At 30.1% G+C, this 24113-nt stretch overlaps 3 protein-coding genes across 3 annotated transcripts; 1 reads left to right on the plus strand and 2 right to left on the minus strand.

Annotated features, from left to right (window-relative positions):
* Positions 1-15593: 15593 nt before the first annotated feature.
* Positions 15594-17614, minus strand: LOC126840230 (store-operated calcium entry regulator STIMATE-like). The gene is made up of 5 exons (XM_050575844.1): positions 17141-17614; positions 16728-16872; positions 16461-16582; positions 16192-16388; positions 15594-16103 (listed from the first exon to the last, which is right to left on the minus strand). Exons 1-5 carry the CDS (start codon positions 17253-17255, stop codon positions 15900-15902), a joined length of 783 nt encoding a protein of 260 aa, XP_050431801.1. The 5' UTR covers positions 17256-17614; the 3' UTR covers positions 15594-15899.
* Positions 17615-17713: 99 nt separating this feature from the next.
* On the plus strand, positions 17714-19049 carry LOC126840231 (uncharacterized). Its single transcript, XM_050575845.1, has 2 exons — positions 17714-17985; positions 18066-19049. The coding sequence occupies exon 2, from the start codon at positions 18142-18144 to the stop codon at positions 18871-18873; it is 732 nt and encodes a 243-aa protein (XP_050431802.1). The 5' UTR covers positions 17714-17985; positions 18066-18141; the 3' UTR covers positions 18874-19049.
* A 312-nt stretch (positions 19050-19361) lies between these two features.
* LOC126840227 (lipid scramblase CLPTM1L-like) lies at positions 19362-24025 on the minus strand. Its single transcript, XM_050575839.1, has 11 exons — positions 23777-24025; positions 23232-23394; positions 23056-23153; positions 22636-22968; positions 22367-22513; positions 22014-22152; positions 21522-21710; positions 21207-21394; positions 19899-20034; positions 19701-19816; positions 19362-19637 (listed from the first exon to the last, which is right to left on the minus strand). The coding sequence occupies exons 2-11, from the start codon at positions 23385-23387 to the stop codon at positions 19550-19552; spliced, it is 1590 nt and encodes a 529-aa protein (XP_050431796.1). The 5' UTR covers positions 23388-23394; positions 23777-24025; the 3' UTR covers positions 19362-19549.
* Between the last annotated feature and the right edge of the window lie 88 nt (positions 24026-24113).

A 24113-nucleotide genomic window follows, 5' to 3' on the forward strand; every position in this document is an offset into this window, starting at 1 on the left:
AGTCAATACTACAGCATTAAAAAATAAAACCTTAAGATAAAAAAAAGCTTCACAGAAGTTTGATTACAGCTCTAAACTATATTGGGTGTTAAGGAGATATGTACCTATTATACCTGTATGCATTAAATTAATGCTCATTTAGTTGATTTTAATTACCGTGTGTTAACGTGGTTAAACTCACTTGATACTTAAAGTACTAAAAATGCATATTTCTAAAAAAAATTTTAATTTCCTGATTGTATGTTTTACTAAGTTTTGAAGTTTATAAATCCAAGCATAATTGTCGGAAATTTATATTGTATGTAGTTGCTTTTGAACATACATGTGTGTTGAACTTACTGAACAGAATTCAGTTTAGTTCAGTGGTTCAATCCGTTTAAATTTAATCTGAAACAGTTAACTATTTCGTTAAATAACTTTACTGTAATTTAGTTTCACCTAATTTGAATTAGATAATACACACTTGAAATAAGGATAATGATAAACTGAGTTAGTTTAAAAAAAAACTTGTAAACGAATAATAACCGTTATAACTGAATTAAGCATAATATAATTAAAGGCTTTGGCGATCACGATATGAAATTAAATTAACTATTTACAGTTTTATTAACATTTATGTTAATACTTGCATACCTATAACACAAAGTCATTTTTGAATGCACATTTAAAATTTAGAATCCTAATTTCAATATTGCCCAGCATTTTATACGAACAGTATCTAAATTCTAATATGTAACTAGTAACATTACCTATCATTGGAGTTTTTATTGTATTATACGTAGACGCATCGTTTAACAATTAATTGATTATTTTATCTGATTCAGAGCTTGTTATTAAAGCAACAAACATTGATGTCTGCTATGTGAACATATTCTAAATATTAATAAAGCAGTAACATTTTGTTTTTAAAATACACAGACAAGCGGTGCTATAAACAAGAACGGTGTCCGACTTTATGTCGAATTCATGCAGTCAACAGGAGTACCCTCGTGATAGTTTATGGACAGGTAGGTGGTAAACTATGACGAGGGTACTCCTGTTGACTGCGGGGATCCTGCATAAAATCGGTTGCCGTTCTTGTATACAGCATTGCTTGTCTGCGTATTCTAAATAAGCAATGGTAATAGTAAAATGATGGTGTTAATATTGAATTTCAGTAAAAATTTCGTTTAAAAATCATGTTTTTCCTATACTAGTATAAAAAATATTCATTCCTAGACTAAAATTTTAGAAATAATTTAAACAAAACAATGTGTTTTAATATTCTAACTATATTACAGTTAAAATAGAAGTCTAAGACTGAATCTTAAAACAAATTTCAATTGAAGTTAACAAAAAATTAAATATAAGGTTTTCATAAACCACTTGGATTTTGTCTATCATGTTGTGCGCCTTTACGAACCATATCAATTATTATTAGATTATTAAGATTAAAAGTGTTAATAATATGAAGATTGATAGGATGTTTTGTCTTCTTAAAAATGATAAATAATGTAGTGCAAAACAACAAACATTTTTTTAAAATATTATAACGGCCTTTTATGATATTATTGTTTGTCTTTCGGCAGATATCTGTTATTACATATTTACATTGCAACAATCATTGTGGAAAAGACTGTATTTCAAGAGACTAAACAAATATTTGATCAAATATAAAATTTCGTTGTATGACTTTTGCACACTTTTTAAACAAAAAACAAACGTTAGAGTTCTAAACGCCTTCTATACCAAATTGTCTTAAACAATTTAATACTATCAGTATTTAGACGATTATGCTATGTTTTTTTGTAACTATAAGCCATAATATGTATGTTCTCATGAAAGCGGTTTTATAGAATTAAATGTCTAAAACCCCGTGTAATCCCTGTACCAACTACTACGTTCATAATGTAATAATACATAATGAATAATTGATGTATTATTTAATTAAATTCCTTATATGGAATTAAATCTTAATCCGTGATAACAAATAGATGCATGTTAACCAAAAATGCTAAAGTGAATTGATCTAAGTCGCATGCAGTCACGGAACGAATTATGTCGAAAGTACTAAGTATTTTTTACTACATTCACATGTATGGTTAACTTAACTCTGAACTGAATGTAGCTTAGTTCAGTACTTAAACCCGATTTAGCTTAATCTGATATATTTGAAGCTCGGAGTTAAGACTACGTAAACACTTATCTTATTAATGGTTGAAAGACATTACCCTAATTCAGATTAACCAAATTTAAATTAGTTATTACACATTTGAAATGAGGACGGTGATTAACTCCGAGAGTGAAAACATCATGTAAACCGATAATTCCGATTTCCGTTAATATTGTATACTATAACGATCACAAATCTTAATATACATTTACATTTGTACATGTCTTTTTTAACTCTTGGAGTTTGTCTTAATGTCAATTTAAATTTTACCCTTAACATTATACAGACCCCTGCATCACCCTCAGTTATTATAATTCCCAAAGATTTCTTCCACCCCTCTATGATTTATCCTCGTTATACATAAGTATAAATCGAAATTTTTAAATTTCGCGTTACAGACAAAATTGTTGGGTGTAAACGTTGAACATGGATTTGATTTTTCCAACACTAGTGACAAAAGAGGACTTAGATGGTCAACCCAAATCGTTTGGTTGAATAGGTAAATCATTATTTTTAAATTAAAAATTTTATTTGAAATATTATAAGAAATGGTCAAAACAAATTACTTAGCAACAAAGATACCAACGATAAACAAACTTTACGTACTAATTATCATGTACGGAGCATTTAAATTGAACTTAAGCCAATAATGTATGTCACAAGGTATCTTACCCGGCGCATTTTGTAGGCAATTCAAGTGCTCGTGAGAAAATATGCTCAAATCCGGAGTTTCAAGAGAGGAGTTGCATTTTTACACTATATTATATATACCAGCTACCAAGCTTAATAAATATATTTTTGCCAGATTACTTAGACATTAATTTTACTCCATAATGAAACATTTAACTTTAAAAAAAAAAAGTAACGACGATATAAGAAAAGGTCACGGTATTTTTAACGTTACACAAAACACTATTTAACAAATTAGACTGTATACAGGAAATAAATAATTTTTAGTTGGAAATGCAATTATTGAGGAACTCTAAAATTAAATGGCTTCGGAAAACTTCATTTCAAATACTGAAGCCTTATGAAGGCCAATCACAGTACGATTTTAACACGTTAATGTACAGATTTTGTTAAGTGAACAGCACCATGTATGTTGAAGCGGAAAAATCGACTAAACAGTTATACGATTATTAATGCACTATGATTACTATCGTCTGGTCTAACTCATTTATGATGACTAATAACGATATTTCTTATTCAGAAAATAATCAAAACCAATGGTGACTTATAGCCAAAATCCTATTTTCCATATCTGTTAACCTTTCACGCATTTAGATTATGTAATTTTTATTAAATGTATAAACTGCTGTAATTTTTCAGTATACAAGTAATATTTCAATGCTACTCGAGAATATATTTTAGTATACAAATAAAACTGCAATAAAATGAAATTAGTAAATGTTTTTTTTTATTTATTATTATTGACTGGTTAATAGTGTACAACAAAATGTTAGTTTATACTAAAACAAAGGCCAAAAAATTTGTTTTTTTTTCTCTAAAATCTGTGTGATTAAGTTATGGTAACATCAGTTGAACTGAAAATGTAGTCAAGTTTCTTCCAATGACCGGGCAAAGCATCAAGTTCGAGTTTTAAGCCACTATGCAACTTGGTAATTCTGATCAAGAGAGATTCTACGGAATGTTCTCCTTCGTCGTTAATTATTGCCGTTGTTTCTTCATTGAATTCTTCGTAAATTTTTTCTATTTCTATAGTCGGATCGCAGTCCTGATAATAAAGATTCAACAAAATATTTAATTCCGTTTTTAACAATTCCACCAGGTCTATTTTGGATTTGCCGAGGTTACTGATTTTTACTTGCAGCTGCGTAATAAAATCGAATCCTTTGTCTTCCATGTTCAACCACGTTTTCATGTTTTCTATGACGGTTATTATACTTTCCTTGGTCACAGCAACAGAGTCTCTAACAACCAGCTTACGGTTTCTCATGGCTGCTTTACCGGCTACTCTTTCTAACATTTTTGTGCGGTCCTCGGCATCGGTTTGGGCGTCTGTCGGTTTTTCTGCGAATGCGATCAGCAGGTCCTCGAGGTTTTCTATTTCTTCGACAGGAGGTTCCTCGACCACCGAAGGCACCGGCTTTTTAAACTTAGTCTTGAGCTCCAGTTTCTCTTCCGCGGTCTTACGCTTAAACTCATTGGCAACGAAGTCTTTTTTGAATTTTGTATTCCCGAGAACATCTTTCGCTTTATCTTTGGCCGCCTTGCCTATCATTATTTTGGTTCCTTTTTCAACGGCGTCCTTTCTGATTTCGTCTTGAGCGGTTTGCAAACCCTTTTCGTGGATAGTTGTGCCAATTTCTAACGCCTCGTCTGGATTGTCCGTCTGGGCTAGGGCACCGAAGTCCTTGGCTTGGTTTTCCATTTTCATATACTTCGTTACGGCCTCGGCTGCCACATCGGCCATGGCAGTAGGAGCGTTTTCGGCTGCTTGTAGTGCGGCTTCCCGGGCTGCGTTTTCAGTGGCTTCTCTGTTCGACATGACCGTCACGATCACAAAGTGGCACAACGTCATGGCGGACATTAAATACTTCCCACTACGGCACCAGATTGCCGTTTTAACTTGGTTATACATCTTTCGAAATAAATTGTCGACAGAATCCAAGTCGAGTTCGAGCATGTCTTGTAACGGCAGGGACGTTTTCAAGACTCTTTCCGGGTCCACTATCTTTTGTTTGCCGACTATGGCCCATACATCTTCACCTTTGGCTATAGTTCGGACGTCATCCAAAATGTTGAAGGCCCGAACTCGGTCGGCTGCCAGTATGGCCACGACGAACGCGCACAAGTACACGGTTGGTTCCATAGCTGTTGAATGATATAGATGGTTGACTACCGTACACTTATAAAGGCAAGTAGTAAATATGTAGATTTACGTTAGCACAAAACAAGTATTGACATGGGTGAACCACGCAAGTGTTCCAACAGAGCCTATTACGTTGGTCTCATTTTGTCATGTTATTAAATTGATTTTTACATGTTGTTTTATGTGCGAAATGTGTCATAGTTCTGTGTCCCAATAATTTATTGACAGAGAATTATACAGTTGACTAGAAACTAACAAAAAATATTATTTCTTTAATGAACAGCTACTTTTTTCAGAAGACTATTATATTTTTTAACGGTACAATATGTATAGTCAACTCTTTAATTTAATATCTTTTATTACAGACATTTCAGCCTTTTAGATTTCAAAAAAACGTTGTTTATTTTTTACAAGATGTACCTATATGTGTTTACGGGCTCCCTCGTTTGTATTCCGTTCTTACATTCCCGATATTGGATTCAGTGTAGGTCTGTATATCATTTTTAGAACTGTACTTCTATAGAGTATACGCTTTGCACATCTGCACTGGGTTTAGTTTATTCCAATGCGGAATAATTTTCACCAGTATGGCTGAACAGCGTCAACGCAGATAAAATAGACAGTTCAAATGTAAATATATACAAAATGTACAGTTGACCACCGCTAATACACCAATACCAGAAACTTTCAAGTTGACCCCAACGTAGGTAATGACTTCCGTTACAATCTAGTATCGAATTTAAGAAGAAAAAAACTCTTCTGCACGCATGGACCACTTGCGCTTTGAATGAAAAATCTTCCTGTTCATCAGGAAATTCAAAAAGTTGATTAATAAACTGGAATCATGTAAATTTGCATGATGAGTTACTAAACAGCTTTGTGAACGCAATTTTCAAGCAATGAAATCTTGGAAATACGACTAGAATAATGGTAGCCCTGATAACTATAATAAAATATCCTAATCCCCAAATAATATAAAAGGTCAAAATCTCTTCCGCACAGAATGGTCTACATGTTAGAACAAGGCATAGGCTATGTAATATTGTAAAAAAGGGGACTTTCAGAGTATGTCTGTGATACAGAAACCCAGAAAATTGAACACATGATCATACATTTTGTTATCATTGATATTAAATATTAACTAACGCCATCGTAGAGCCGCCACGATATTGTCAACAGGAAATAAACAATAACGTATGACGAGGGCTTGAATCATAAATAGAGGCGTGGGTGCTAATATTTTTGTTTCAATACATTTGAATTTTATCCTAGTGTGTGTCAACAAATTATCGTTCGAGGTGATTTTTTCTAAACTGCTACCGTTTATATTATGCCAACTCTTATAAGTTATAACATATACATTTCAACAAAATGTTAACCATTTGACAATTACCAAGTCCACAAAAAAATCCATAAAAGATACTTATTTGATAAATATATATATATATTTTATACAGTGACATGCACAGGGGGGGGGGGGTGATGGGAGATATATCCCCCTCCCATGGGCCTTGTTTTATACTTTTAGCATAACAGTTCATCGACATGAAATCAACATTGAAGTTCATCAACATACTATGTAATTTGTACGTAGGTACTTGTTGAAAACAAAATTTATCATCGAAAATATGTGCTGTGGTGATAAGCTCAATCTGGTTTATTAATCCAGAAATATGTTCAGGTCGTGAAGCTAAATTGTCGTTAATTTAAAAAGATAATAAAAAAAGGCGATTTTCTTCAAAATCAAAAGTAACCATATGGTTTACAATGTTAAGTATTGAAATATTAAAACAACAGCAAGTTGTCTCATGTTTACGGTGTATGTTGTAGGTATAGCATTGGGTTAGATTTACCAACTATATTATATAACCTATTTATTAGACACACAGGTCTGTGTACGTTAAACAAAATATGTTGTCAAATTTTCAATAATTTAATGCATATTAAATATTTTCTACTGTGTTTCGAGTCGCTTTATAAACTAGATACGAAAGACTATATCTATTGATTATTATGGTAGTATTCTACAGATTTGCAGTCTAACCTTAGTTTAAACGACAGAGGTGATGTAGGTGAAAAAAGAAATAACAATTTTTTTATTAAGTAAAACTTTATAATTTTATTTTATTTTATTTTGCATTATAAAACAAACAAAATTCTATCTTGATGTATAACTAAAAAATAAGTTTAAAATTAAAGATCAGAGAATTGGTAGTTAGAAAAAGTAATTCGTCTAGAGATTTCCTCCTTAAATACAGTAAAATTATGTATTAGGTAAAGCAGTCTATGTTTTGAATATGTTAAATCACATAGTATTTCCTTTTTTTTAAATTTTATTAATATAACTTTGTCACGATCTATGAGATTGTAATTAATAATTAAATTAATTATAACTAAAAATTAAAACATAATAATGTACGTAGTATTATTTTTAAGGCTAATTTAACCTCTATCGTAAAGCTATCCTTTAAAGTTTAGTTATGGATTAATATAAGCAATTCTATTATACATTAAAACAAAATTTACAGGACTGTGTATCTTGCAGTCATTGACTAATATAAATTATTATATTATATATATATATATAGTGTATTATATATATATACAATCTAAACCCGGGAAATGTAATTTTGTTACAAATTAGTACAAGTTTTAGGTAATTCAAAAAGTACAAAATTTATATACGCTACAGATGGTTTAAGACAAACTCAAGGAGCTTTGTTTGAATGTTTTTTCATTAAGCTATTTTGTTTTTTTTCATTGTCTGCTGTTTAAATAATGTAAAAACTAACTGTTATTCAATTTACATCAAATTCCTAATATTTCCTATGTATTATACAATTTTAAATATTTGTACTTCGTTGAAGATTATGAAAAGAATGTTTTACCTTTTGTGCCAATTTTTATTTTTTTTTAATAATTAAAAATTGATATATTTACAAATATATATTATATGATAGGTAAACCGTAATGGAAATTGCTTTAATTTATTATATTTGTTTAATCTATGACGTTCAAGATCATTTTTTCATAATATGTTATTTGTTTACGTTGCATAGTTAATATTTTCGTTTCTTTGACCTACTTCGAAAGATACGCACTTACTTGTAAACATGTTTGTGATGTCATGCCTTCTAATAACCACTATTCTATCCCTTCGCTATGAATATTGACATAAATATCTTCATTTTTTTTTTTTGAAGGGGAAGGAGAGGCAGCTTAAGTTATAAAATAAGTTTAATTAGCAGTATATTTTACACATTTTTCTGTTTTATTTTAATACCGTAAGACGGTCCAGATGATAAAGAGCTGCCTAACAGTACCTTGTGCAACTGTGTGAGATTTCATGGGTCACTAATGATTAATCAAAAAGAAACCAGACACGAACTTTAACTTTTAAGTTTTAATTGATGAAATTAGATGTAACAAATTTAGATTTTTTTCTATGTTTAATATATTATACAAACCCAGATAAGGTTGTTTTAACACTAATCATATAAGATATAGGTTTGTATTAAAAACAAATGTATTATGGTGCTAATTTATGTTACACCAAACATTTTTTGATGAAAACGAATATTGCCGTGTTTTCACTCCCTAATGTACTTTAAGTATTTACTAAAAATAGTTTGTACTTTATGGGTATCCTTAAATAACACATTATTACAGCGGAGATATCGAAAGCAAGCGGTTTGCTGATAACGGTTTTGGCGATGTTCTAATGTCAAAAATGTTTACTGTTTAATAAAATGTTTGCTATTATCAGTAAACAGCTTTTCCAGCAGTTTGGAATGTTTAGTACCTATGATAATGCAAAATAATTTTAGTGGCGAGAAAATAATCCCCATAAAATAGCAATTAGTAAACAATCGGTTTTTATAATATTGGTTATTTAACTTTATTTTTTCCTGTATATTTATATGCATTTTTTCATTAAAAAAAAACAGAACCATAAAAGCTAAGTAAAATGCAGTTATTAAGTTTTAGTGCGTTTAATAAATTATTGTTTTAATAAATATTAAAATTCTGCTTTGTAGAACTGAGGTACCTACATAATATAATATACAATGTCACAAGTCAGTTATGGAATTTTAGTAACTAAAAATCCATTTTAATATTTTTTGCTAACATTATTTGATGCAATTTACGAAATTTATGATTTTTGCATAAAAAATACTAATACCTCACTACAGTTTTTAATTAGGTAAATATAACGCTATTTTAGTATTATAGTATATGATATACTAGTTGTATGTTATATTTACTATAAACATGTTAACAGATATATTGTCCGACTTTTAGAGTTATGGTTGGTATTTGTGTAAGCATTAATGAAATGTCATAATTTTGATAATGCCAATATCAATATAATAGAAAAATATGAATATATTATCAGAAATCGAATGTTAATTATAAATTATAAAGGTAAAACATAATTTTTTTCCTTAATGAAATATAAAAGACAACGCGCCAATGGTCAACTTTATTACTGATTTTCAAAAGGTCCGAAAAGGCCGTGCCATAAAAAATAAGATGCCCTAACGGCCGCCTCCCATGGAAAGCGCAAAAAGCATTTTCCCTTTTCTAAGGCCGCACATGTGTTGTTTGCAAATATCGTTCGTTTCGTACACCACTCGACCAAACATTGTAATATCACTCACATTAACTATATTATAGTAATCATATACTTCATACTTTATGCCAATTAAAATATTGAACCGATCGAAAAACCACATCGATTTGTTTTTCTAACAATTTCACAGTAGTCGGTAACAATAATTTAACAGATGGACAATAGTTTAAAGGATCTGTAAACTATTAGCCTAAGATCCTCATAAAATATTGTCAATTGATGGAGTTTCATGAGTCTTTTTTTCAGTCCACCGCCCATAATGCCACACGTGCGGTTTTACTGTGTTACTGACAAAAATAACGGTTTTTTTTTAAAACAATAAGTTTCTCATTTAACTTATGCTTGAAAAAAATGTTAAACCAAATCGTATAAGTAGGCAATAGGTTAGATACAACCTAGTCGGGTAATCCAGATAATCCATCAAATTCGGACACTTGTATATTATATAACATTTATTTTTTTTACAATTTACCTTTCCTACCTTAATAAATATATTTTTATACGCTCTAAGAAGCTCCAGCTCATGTATCCTAAATCCGTCGCTTTAAATGAATTTCTCATACATTTTAAAATTCGATAACACTGTTTAACTAAAAATAGAATGATGAATAAAACTAAATGCGAATAATGAATTAAATATGATTTTACTAGGGTCTTTGGGGTTTAGTGATAAGTTTGAGTACCTATACAGAATGTTTTGCTTGCTAGGGCATATTTGAAAAATTCGTTAAAGCTTAGGTTACTAGCTGCTCAATGCAATTCTATTTGCTGGCAAATTAGAGGTGCATTAAGGGATGTAAATATTTATTAGTTTTGTTTTAATAGGGATTCGCATAAATATCTGTCTAGTTCGTACACAAAATAATGTTCAAAAAACTAAACGTTAGTAACATCGATATGGTTCTTATGGGTTTGTCCAGGCGCAGATCTAGAAATAAAATTTGGGGAGGGGAGGAGTCAAGTTTCTCAGAGTGAAAAAATACTTAACCTTAAAATATAATCCTAGTATATTATTAATAAGTAAAAATAAATTTCGTAGAAGTAATTTTTTGGCATATCTGCTATTTTCTCTATGGAGGCTAAAAGACTGATTTTGATTGAGCTATTAGCAAATAAGTTAGATTTATTTGACATAGTGTAATCAAGTAAAATATAAACGCGCATCAATTGAGGCGCTCAGAAGCCAAACCGATTAACTCCACTTTTTTTTCGAATTGCGAATAATAGCATAGTTGGATTACCAAAGTGTATAATTTTCAGTGGCCAAGATAAATAACTCCATAGTTGAATTTTTCATCACTAGAGTTCGCTAAGTAAATTGGCAATTGCCGCGCTTGGGTTTGTCGTTGTTCAAATAGTGTAATAAATTATTACTCTGATTCTGAGTATCAATGAACTTACTGTACACACTACATTGATGTACCCTTACACTCAGCCCGTGCATTTAAAAAAGTTTGTATAAAACTTAGCGGTTTTTAAACTAACCTAATAAAACGTAATGTAAACACTAAACACATGCCAAGGTGAGTTTCTTTGATTCTTGCAATATATTATAATATATATAAACACAAATATTGAACCTTCGTACACACTTTGAGTTACAATATTGCCAAAAACATAATATACCCATTGTTTTTGAATTAAAAACAAATTACTAGCCATGGTACTGTGTGGTTGGCATTTATGTTTGTTCTAGAATAATGCACTTAAATTTGTTCGGATCTTATTGGTCGTTGAAGTAAGCTGGCTTTGTACGCAAAAATATTATAACATTTGCCAATTATTTTGCTGCTACAAACCATATGTGCAATCAATAAATATCGGTTTGATCTAGATAGCATTTTCAACAATATTTGTTTTGCTTAAAATCATGGTTTCTTGGTAATATTTCATAAATAAAAGATAGGTAATTAAATTTATACAAAGTTTTCCATTCTCGAGGAGAAACAAAATACAACATAGTCAAGTGGGTATAATGTTGTATATAAAAATAACAGTACCTATATAATTTTTTATTGGAACGCAAATACTGAGACCATATTGTATACTAGTGTCTTATTTTTCATTTTAATGGCAAACTGTTATTTGGATAACAGCTGTTTCAAAATCTTGGGAACGTCATAGCTATCATTATTAAAAAGTTTATAATAAATACGTTTATGACATTGCATCAACAAAAGTTTGAACCTATGAGAACCGATAATGCGTTTTAAGTAGTAACCAAACGTTTAAAATGATAGGTTATTCTTAGTTGCTCATTAAAGGCTTTTCATTTATGAGTTTATTATTCGCTAAACATATAAAGGGGAAAATGGCTAATGGCCATAGATGTCGATGCTAAATAAATATCAATAATAAAATAAAGACAATATTAATTTTTAATGTTAAGTTTTGAAGTTAAACTCTTAACTCTTTGAAAATGCACAAAAAGTCCTACAAAACAAATACAAATTAAAAAAAAAAATCGTTGACTGTTATTGTATTCACACAAATTCACTTTGTTACAACCACCGACAGTATTAAACCCTATTAGTTAACACTTAGAACTAAAACGTTGAATAGAACCACAAACGTGAAAAGAAAAGCACAACATAATTTAGATGGTATAAATCATATAAGAATTCAGTTTTTATCAACTTTTGTTTTAACTGTAGGTTCAGAACCATATACCTATTATTATAAATAATAATTTAATAGATATTATTAATATTAATTATTATTCTAGAAACAATCATAGAATTTATACCTTTGGTCAATTATTAAAAAATATCACCTAGTCAACCGGTACTGTTATTAGAGTCGAACAATTGTCCACATTTAGTATGAACAAGAATTTTTTTTTTTATAAAGGACATTTTATAACAAAAAAAAAATTTAATTGTTTGTTGCTTAATAAGTTGTACCACTGAGTATTTTTTTTGCTTTTACTCAGAATTGATAGACAATTTCTTTATTTTCGCCAATTTTAGGTTTTTTTTAGTAATTATCATTATATTACTTTATCGAAAAATTGGGCCGTCAACCAGCCCAATCACTATTGCACCATCCTATAAGTTGTATTTTAGTATAGATTTTCGTACGATCAATAAAAACGTTTAGGTATCAAACTATTTTCCAATTGATCTCGTGTACAATGGGAAATCAAGCCCAAATGTTTTATAACGCCATTTTAATTGGACGTAGTTTGACTTAAATATTATGACTAATGTGTATTTTTGTACGAGAATATTGTAATATTTTAAAAAGAAAAAATGTAAGTATTATTGTGTAAACAAAATTTTTGGTTATAACTTATAATTCTATATTGACTGTGCATAGGTGGTAGCTAGTGATGCTTAACAAATATTTGCTGGATAAGTTAACACATGTGTGCGCAAATTAAAACCCAACAAGCGTCGTATGGCGGCTCTATAAAATGATAGGAATGTGTTAAGTGTCGGTCATAATCCACATTATTATACACAATGGTCTCCGCCGCTTGTTTGCTACTGTTACTTGTGGCCGCGATTGGCCACTGCGACGATAAAGAATTGGATTTTTTTAGAAAAACTGTTCAGCTCGCTAAAAACGTGTCCACATCGTTCGGTGACGAAATGGTGATGGATATCGTCGACCACGACCATGCGGAAGGCGAGCTGACGACGTTGACGGCAGCGCTGACCAGGCTGTTGGGCACAAGCGAGCTGGACAAATTCATCGCCGACACCACTGAAAAACTGAAACAAGGGCTCATGTGCAGAGTATTAAGGTACACCGCGCTGGCGTCCAAGTTGGGCCTGCGGTCCGTCGACGCCGCCATGGTCTACACCGGCGAAGCGCAGACATACGTAGTGGCGTACACCATGGCCATTGGTCTGGGGGTGGCCGAGGCGGTATCAAACTTGATGTCGCAGTTCTACGGGACGATGGCCGGCGCCGTGGCCGACGAGACGAACGCCAAGCTGGCGGCGATTGACCCGACTCACACGGTCGTTGCCAACGATGTGATTAAGGAGGGCGCGAAGGGAACGATCATCAAGTCGGTGTCGATAGCGGCGGAAAAGGCGGCCACCGAGGCCACCCAGAAGGTTACCGGTATTTTCAACCGGCCTGACGGTGACTTCGTCGAAGCAATGAAAGAGTTCACCGACCTCAAGACTGTAAACGTTGGGAATTTCAACACCAAAATCGATGAACTTATTGCCAACATAGAGTCGAAGACCAATGGCGAAAACGACGAGTCGATACTGCAACGGTACACTGTCGACACCATGCCGGAAATCGCTACCGGCATCGCCTTGAAGATATCCGGCACCGTGTACGGCGACATAGCCGAACGCACCCTGCAACACCTGAAAATCGCATTGGAAGAGGCGCACACTTACCTGCCCGACGAAGACCGGGCACAAATGAAGGTCCTCATCGACGAACTAGGCGAGACCATACCGTCGACCTTGGCCCACCCTGAAAGCGCCCACGCAGTACTGACCAAACTGTTCGAATGGTCGACCGGTAAAATAACACATGACTGTACCACGGCCACCGACCCCGAGACCCTGTACGGGACACTGGTGGACCCGGCCATCGTCAAGGACGCCTTTTCGGATAACCAGCTAACGGCCAACTGCTTGCTCGACAAAGAAGCCTGTGTGGTCGACAAACTCAAAGCGGAATACCAAAATTTCCCGGAATTTTGGAAAGCTGCGGCGTAAAGCATTATCAGTCATAAGACAGTACATTCTTGTTATGATAATTGAAATTTTACAGTTTTTTTTTTCGATGAAAACATTTTTATTTTATGTTATTTCTTAATATTATAAAATACTATTACCAAATATTTATGTTGTTTTATTTTTTTCCCGAAACGCTATCAATATTTGTGACTTACGTGGTAACGTAAATGATTGACTAACTCTTTAAAATGAGAGTAGTTTACTAAAAAATTCGACTGGTCACGTCCAGTTCGAATAATTACTTTTAAAGTTCTCATCGTAAACTTTTTACTAAAAATAATTATCCAAAACCCGTTACCGATCAGTCAATTTTTGTAATAAATTAATCTTATTTAAAAAAATTGATTCATTATATATGTTAATAAAAGTTAAAAGCGCAATGAATGTTAGTAAAAAGATTTCAATATTGCCTAATATTGTAAAATAACATAAAACTGAAATGTCTTCTAAAAGAGAAACAACAAAATTGTAATAATTTTCAAAGGAAATGAGTGTCTTATTTCAAATTGATTACACTATATACCTAATTTAAAATAGTCGGTTAATGGTTATAATTTATAATTTATACAACAGAATGATAGTTAATGTTGATGAATCAGCAGAACTAATTGCTAATAATGTGTACAATCTAATTTTGTTCAAGAAAATAATGGATGGATATTGTTATTATTTTTCATCAACTACTAATCAATAATTCAATGTATTTTAAACACTAGTATTGATAAACCTTTATAAAACTTTGTTTAAATACAAAACGTTCAGTAACAAATTAAAATTGTTATATTCTAATTATATAAGACAATGTTAAAAAAATATCAATTATTATAATATAACACTTAATATAAAAAAAAACTTTGGTTTTTTATATTGCTTTATGTTTATATAACACAGACATTGTACTAATGTTCAAAAAATATCTCACACCATTTTATAAGATTATAACAATACTTAGTAAAAACATTTTTTTTTCCATTAATATTACATTTAATAAACAGAATTTAACATAATAGTTTAATGGCCAAGTATACAAAATCAAATAAGTTAGGTGCAAATTGTATTCAAATAACTTGTATCACAGCCTTGAGAAGTCAATTTATTAAGTATTTTTAAGTTTAATAAATTATGTTTGGTCAAAAAATATATCATAACAAAAACATACCTACATTAATTTAGAGCAATGGAATAATTATATGTTCTATTATATTATTATAAAGTTATCTTAAGTAAATAAATATAAAAATATATTTGTATACATAATAATATTAATAACAATAAACAACGGGTTGGTCATGATGCATTAATTTGTTGAACATATGTATAGTGAAATTATAGTTAATATCCTAAATGTTACTCATACATTTATATAATTGGGTATATTACAAAAATTATTTATAATAAACATAATAGATCGTTGATAATAGTAGTATAAAGTACTAAAAAAAAGGACACATAAAATATTTATAATTATTAAGCAAGGATATCTACTACTTAAATGATAAAAAACAGAGAAATATAACAATATCAACAGTATTATTTTAATTTTAATTTTAAATGTACTCGAAACTGAAATTAATAATTTGGAGAGCTAGGAGATCGCAAAATAGTTGATGTTTCATCAAGACTGAGCATATCTTCATTATCGGAGCCTCCTACTTCATCCAGACGAACATTCTGATGTACCTTATGATATTGAATTTTAATTCGTCTCAATAGACCGACACGATGACGACTTCTATGCATCAATATATCATCAGTTACCCAAAACATAAGGGCCTAAATATAGATTGTAAACAATAATAATAATAATAATAATAATCGAATCAATAGTTTACAATACACAAATAGGTATATTTCAGCTTACATTTATGAATAGAGGGATGATCAGCATCACAATAGTCAACTCTGTTCTCGGATCAGTAAACGGCGCCATAATAAATTTTGTGACCACTTGCCAAATGTTTAACGAAATGAGCAATGTTATTACGAATTTTACACATATCAGAAGAGTTAAATACAAGCCGCATTGAACCAACCAGATTCTAACAGATTCTGGTTTTCCTAAAAAAAATACAGACATTGTAATGTGTATTAGAATACAATAATATTAATACTTAGCACTTTTATTCGCACCATATTCTCCAAAATTGAAGGTTTCCCAATTTTTTACCCTTGCAATATGCTGTGAAAATCTTATTCCACAAAATATTAATAGTAGACCGAGAGACGAATCCAATAAAAAGTGTATCATATACCTAAAAAACATTTAGTTACATTATATATACTATGTTAATTAATCAATAATCATCATTTGCTAACAATTATGAATAGTCACTTAAATTGCCATTAAATATGTTTTGCCTAAGAACTCAACCGAAAATCAATACTGAAAATACCTACCATGTGCATGGATCACCTTGAAATTGGCCAGCCAACAATAAATTTGCCGAATGCATAAGCAAAGCTCCTAACCCTTGCTTAGATGTATCAAAAAACCATACTTTCCATGGCCTTCGGTCATATTTTGGTTCACAAAATCGTTTGACTGAAACATACATGATAATAAAATTAGTTTAAATACTTATTAAAATTGTTATTTATCTACTTTTTGGATATATATATAATAAGGAAAGGCAAATGAATATATATATATATATATATATATATATATATATATATATAATAAAGAAAACTGTAGACAACAAGCTAAGACAAATGATAAAATTTACAAAATGGAAAATTTGTTTAATTGTGCTTATTCAAATATTCATTATCTACCAAATCACATATAATATAATGACAATTAAACTTACTTATTAAACAGAGGAAAGCTAAGGACGCCAAAAGGCCTTGAAGAAACCATCCAAAATTGCCAACTAGTGCATTGGGCTTGCAGTGATCTCCGGCATCGTCAAACATGACACTCATAATGACAAAAATATGATTCGTTAAATATTATTAGGCACCCTTTTACTTTAGCAACCGAGTTAAATAAAAATGCTATTCTACTGTAATGGGCGGATAATTTTTTAAATTTATAATACAAAATGAGCACATTAGACTGGCCATGTTCAACGCATATCGTAACGAAAAAGTAACAATTTTATCTTGTAGTATACATTTAGTTTAAAAGTCGAGGAAAACGCATAAATCAATTGACAATAACTTAATCGAGGCGATCAATTTGGAGTGCTACATCACAGACGGAATACTGATATTATTATTATTATTATTTTTTATTATACTATGTAGTTACTAGTTTGGCAATATAGACATTGTGATTGGATTCGGTTCACTTGTTATCAGCACGAACGCGTGTGAAGCATAGGGTAATATTACTATATGGTGTGAATTGTCGTTTTCTTATCACTGGTAAACTGTACAATAATATTATTATGGTTTTAACCGAACTCTCGACACTTGTTAGCCGTAGCCGGGCATTGCTTTTGAAATAAATAATAATATTGTAATTTATTGATAAGTTTACAAAGTTCAAACGGCAAACTTCAAACTGTCATTTGTCAAGTATTGACGTCTGGCGTTTGTTTCACGCGTGTCGACGGCCGATTAAAGTTCGTCGGTGTTGACTCGTTTAAAGTTCACCCATTAGGTATATTGTTTTCGAAGGAAATTCGAAGAATAATTTATTTGGTACAAGGTGTGTTCAGTGTATAATAATATGACAGCTACCCAAATCATGCCATAATGGTCGTAACGAAATTTGTATGTTCTTTACAGAAACTGCAGTTCACATAACGATTCTTGAAATCAAACCACAAAAAATAGCTAATTTTTTTGAGCTTAAAACGTCGAGATGAATCTTCTGAACGACTATTCTGTGAAGCGGTATATTAAATCTCTAGAAGACGTTTATCCTAGCAAATGTTTGTTGACCGTTTGTGGCTGTATGGAAAAAGGTTCGTTTAAAACCTCTCATTCGCAAAACGTAGCACCTGTCAGCAGCAACTTGGCCGAATTGGCTGCAACCCACAAAGCAAGCAAAGTAAGAAACATTGTCATGTACATAACCGCTACATCGTACTTCAACGGAGATATGATGAAATTCTTGATCAACGAGATGTTAGACCGTAAAGATGACTCGTCCGTCGAGCAATACTACACAGCATTAGACCAAAATCTTAGAATGCATCCACCTTGTGCTTCGTATATGACTTCAGAATATGAACATCTTTTCCTCAAACCGTACAGGAAATGTTTTCGAGAAATGACATTGTGGGAATATTTAATGGAAACCTTTAATCGAATAATAAGTGGTTCATTATCGTTAGGAGAAGGAAACGCATTTGATTTAGCATTCAGAAGATGTTTGAGTTTTTGTGTGAAAATACTGCAGATTGACTTTGAAGTATGTAAAACAACTGGTTCTAGAGCGTTAATTATGAAATGCTTAAATTACAAACTCGAGAGAAGGACTAGGATGCATGATATATGTAAAATTTTAGATGGACTATTTTTTACCGGGTATGATATTCGAATGCCAATTATAAATCTTGCGCTACTCGTAAACCAAATGATGGCCATGTAAATGAATTATTATAGTTTGTTTCTAATCATATACCTTATTATTTAATTGTTTTTTTTATCAAGTTGTTTATAATTAAAGTGTAAAATTTTAATTTTTTTTGTGTAATTTTAAGAGCATAGTATTGTTTTAAACTTGTTTATACTTTAAAAAAAAAAGAACGAAATTATGTCTGAATTTTTTTAATTTTTAGTTTTAAAATCAGTAAGGTTTAATAACCAATTAAAATAAATACATACATCATGCACTGTGTATCTTGAACCTTTTGTATAAATAAATAAACAAATTAATTTCAATAACATAATTTAATTAAATCACAAAAGCCAGTTATATATGAGCTATATGAAAAACAATAATAAAATTGTGTGTTAAAGTCTTCAAGCACAGACTTATTTTTATTATAATATTATTTATCAACAATGTTTTTTATACTTAAAATATATAATAATACTTTAGTTTTTAACAAAATTAAATTATACACTTTAATTATTCTTATTTAAAAAAAAAAATGAATTACTTCTGTTTAGGCACCATATATGATTTTATTCAGTTATAATAATTAAGTACTCTGTTTTTATTAGTGTACATTCGTGATGTTTAAAATTTAAATATACAATTTCGATAAAGCTTTACAAACATCACTTTTAAAAAATAAGAAAAAAGGCTAACTACATTTTTTTTACATCATTTTATCTTTAGTTTTGTCCGTAGCAGGTTCAGTGATTTCAACATCTTCGTCTAATCGATTGAGGTCCACCGGATAAAGCCTAGAATTATAAAAATAATCATTAAGTAACTAGACTTACAAAACATAAACATTTGGAAATTACCATCTTTGGTAAATATAAATAAGAAACACTATGTCATCCCTGAAACATGCTAATCGATGTGCAGTTGGCATAGGAATGATAAAAGCGAATAAGTCATCAATGAAGGTGTTGAATGCCTGAAAAATTATAAAACAAAAATAAGAAATAAATATTTATTAAGTGTCAGATTTTTTTGTTAAATTCTGTTTTTTTTTTTACCTTGTACATAAATGTTTTCCATGGCAAATGGGCTACAGATTTCAGTCTGTAGTTAATAAAAAGCTGAGGCAGCATAAACAGGAAACCGAATGCATAAACTCCATTTACGAGGCTCTTAATACACCACGAATAAAGGCTAAAAACATAATAAATAAAAACTGTTTTTATTTTATTAAAAATGTATAACCCCAGTCAATTTTACGGTAGACACTAAAAATAGTTGCAATATTGTAGTTTTCCTATTCAAAATATTTTTGTTTATATTGTAAAATAATTTTTTTTAAATAACTTATTTTACAGTTTTAAAGAATTTCCAATTATTTACCTTTTTTAGTAAATACAAGAACATATTAAAAAGACACATTAGAATCTAGATACACCTAAATTATGGAGTTGTGGCGTCGTTTTAACATACAGGTTTAAGATAAAATTATATTTATTATAAATACTGATATTTAGCTACTGAATTTTTATAACATCAATTACACCTATATTCTTAGAAGCAATAATACGATATCTAACATATTAAATGAAGGGCACAGGGGAAAAACGATAGTAGTCGCATTATGAAAATTTTAGAGTATAGCAAAAACAAAGTTGGTGAATTCCTCTCCCTCTTACATAAGAACAAAAAAAAATCACATTAAATGCTATTCTAATAAAAAATGTATTTATTTAAACAATCTATTGACATAAATAAAAAAAATTAATGGCATAAATTGAAAAAAAAATTGTTCATAATGTGACTACTACCGTTTTTCCCCTAAGCTCTTCATATATTCTCGTTAGACTGTTATTATAACTTTTTAGATGGTAATGTAGTTATTTTATTAATTTTTAAATTTATAAAATGATTTACTAAATGTTTTCACCAGTTAATAACCAGTTTTGAACAATTATTCTTGCAGTTAAAGAGTTGGACGGAAAGTGTAGTGCAGTAAATTTTTTTTTTCTTGCGCTTATTACTCAACCATTGTAAAAAGTATAGGATTCCCTGTTTAACATATAGACTTCTTTTCGAATTTTATGTAATTTTTATTGAAAAAACAAATTATTGAAGTAATAATTTTAACAAAGTGATAATTTTAACTGTTGAAAATAACGTAAGTAACATTTTTTTTATATATTTAAAACTTGTCCTTCTTATAATGAATAATTTGAATTGAGGAAGATGTGAATGTTAATAAAATTACCAACCCACGACAAACAATCATTATGTTTTCCAAAATATAAAAAAGATAAAATATATACTAGAGCAGCAGATCACCCACCATTTTAATTAATGGAATTTCTCATATTTGTTTTTACCTTTTTTGTGGTTCATAAACTAAAGAGTAAACAGCTGCACCAATACAAAGTGGATATAAAACATATGATAAATATTTCATTGATTCCGCATCAAATTTTCTAGTGTCTTCTTCAGCACGATTTAGGGTGACTTGTTTTAATCTCAGTCTCTTCCAGTCGACCGGAATAATTTTAAATACTTTCCAGATCTAGAAAAAAAAAATTATTAGATTAGGTTGTATTTGCTAATTCAATGTAGTATTTGTTGAGATTTAAAATTTATTTTAGTTAAGCAAATTAAAACAATATTGGAATATCTTTAATTTGTTTCATTACTTCTATGACTGAACTGATTACAGTAGGAACAATAATCAACATAGAAGCTTTTTCTTCTATCAAATATAAAAGTACAACGGTTTGACTAAATGCACGCCATAAAACAAGGCGAGAAGATAATCCGGCCATGGTTTTTCTTGATCTCCAAAATGATATGTCATTTTTAAATGCGAGAAAGTCAAATAATAACTGAAAAAAAAAGATTATAGTTAAGAAATGTAAGTTAAGTTAATTTATAATAGGAAAGTTGCATAGAATGTAATATAACATTTTTAACAATACAGTATTAAGTAAAACTAAGCTTGTACTGAATTTATAAAGATTTTTTCATTCTGTTATACATTGTTGGCAACTTTTTATAGCAGACATGCAAAGGGAAATAAGCTTTGGCTAATATCCCAAAGCTATTAAAAAAAATAATATATATATATATATATATTTTTTTATGCAACTCCTATTATTCCTAAGGTGATGGTACAATTTTTGTCTTACATGTACGAATGCAACAAGAATCGAAACTAACAACAAATAATGGTTGGTATCAAAAATAGCTTTAATCTCATCTATATCCTTGTCTTTAAATCCAAATTGTTTCATAGTGCCCATTGCCAATTGTGTTTGTGTTAATATTCTAAAATATAAATATCATATAAATAATAAATCAATTAACTTATCTTAAAGTATACAAATAATTGGAAAATCGAATAGATTCATTACAGGATCCATTAATGTTTGTTTGAAGAGCTACTAAATACTAAATGAAAAGAATGTATTATTTTATAGTTGTGAAACATTTGAAAACTAAAATTTAATTTTTTAAACATTTTTCAAGACTGTTTATTTACCTTAATTCTGCATAGCTTATAGGTAGATAACGTAACAATACTGGAACCGAAGGGTTTTTTCTATCAATGTTTGTTACGTTGTATGATCGATCTTGAAGATAATTATGTAAAAATATTGGTAAATATTCTTGACGTTGACGATAACGCCTATAACAAAGATAAAAAAAAACATCAGGACATGCAATATAACTACTTTTTTTAATAATATTTTAAGCAGTTTTTATAAAATGAAATTTCAACTTGAATTTGTAATTAAAATAGTCCTGTACCTTATGTATTGATAAATATCACTGGGCATATGAACCTGAGACAACATTAGCGGTTCAGACATCATGCTTACAGGCATTACGGCCTTAATGTGAGTCACTGGTTTTTCTAAACGTTTTTGGTTATTTTCATCGTTGTTGAGCAATTGAAAAACTTTATACTCAGGAATTTTGTACACCGACATTGGCACTAATGTGTAGACTGTTTCGTGATTGGATAAGAAATGTGACCATAAGTCTCCTGAAACCGGAGCATCTTTGGTATTGCTTAGAAATACATGTGCATATAATGTGCCATTTCTTGTAGTAGATTTTGGAAGTTTTACATCAATACTTCTATTATTTCATAAAATAAAACATGCAGTTAATTATTCAGTTATGTGTAATATATTATAGTCAAAGATATGTTAATCAACTACTTACCTTTCATAGGGCTCATCATAATTCGGTATAGGATAATTATTTAGATATATTACTTCGGATCCACGTGGATTTGATCGAGATGAAACAAATATATGTAGCTAAGAGCAAAAATTAAAAAAAAAATCAATTAAAAAAGAAAAAAAAAGTTTAACTGAAACTTTGACCATAGTACAAACTTCTAAATTAGGTTTTCGCAACAAAAATGACTTCAAACATAAACCTTCTTCTGTACACCTAGGTGGTTGTACCATTATCCATATTGAATAGAAGAGATTACTTAAATACACCAAGAAGAGTACTGTGACAATTGTACCGAATGAAGGAATTTTCATGATTTAGCTAAAAGTAATGTTTGAGTTAGTTATAATAGAGATGTTATATTTTATACACAGACAAATCCTGATAATTGGGAAACCATCAAATTTACTAGTTAATGTTAGTAACAATTAATATGTAACAGTTGATTTATAGAGCTCTTTTTATTATTAAAATTAAAAATGTTATTTATTTACGTATACGGTATAAAATTATTTTAATCTGAAAAAAGTACTTACTAGTAAAGTTAAGGTTTTTATTAAATATCAGTGACTTTATATTATAGTGTTTGTCAAATCGTAAGACATTACTAAGAAAACATTTTGATATTTTAATGCATAATTAAAATCGCTCTAAAACATTCTATGAAAGCTCAATAACAATAAACATTATTTTAGGTACTTACTTTGGTGTTTCTAAATGTACCTAATACATATTATTGGTATTGTTATAAACGTTTTTTTGTACTTTAATTGTTAATTTGAATAATTATTACCATAATAATGTGAATTATTGTGTTAGTAAGTCTAAAACAAAATTAATCGTCCATAATAACGGTTTTTTATCTTCGGAAACCGACACCGGACACGTATTTGAAAAAATTTACCTATTACCTAGATTCAATATTTACAGAATTACTGGATTTGTTATCAGAGTTGGGTAGACTTTAGGCATCTATTGTTGTTACCGAGTTTTATCATTAATCATTGTTTTTGTACCTTTAAAAACCAGGCGCCGGCCAA

The sequence above is a fragment of the Adelges cooleyi genome, unplaced genomic scaffold (genome assembly GCF_023614345.1).
Source record: "Adelges cooleyi isolate 19-005CV unplaced genomic scaffold, UGA_ACOO_1.1 ACOO_flye_CR_arks_rails_tigmint_CR_PRNA_376, whole genome shotgun sequence".
Lineage (NCBI taxonomy): Eukaryota > Metazoa > Arthropoda > Insecta > Hemiptera > Adelgidae > Adelges > Adelges cooleyi.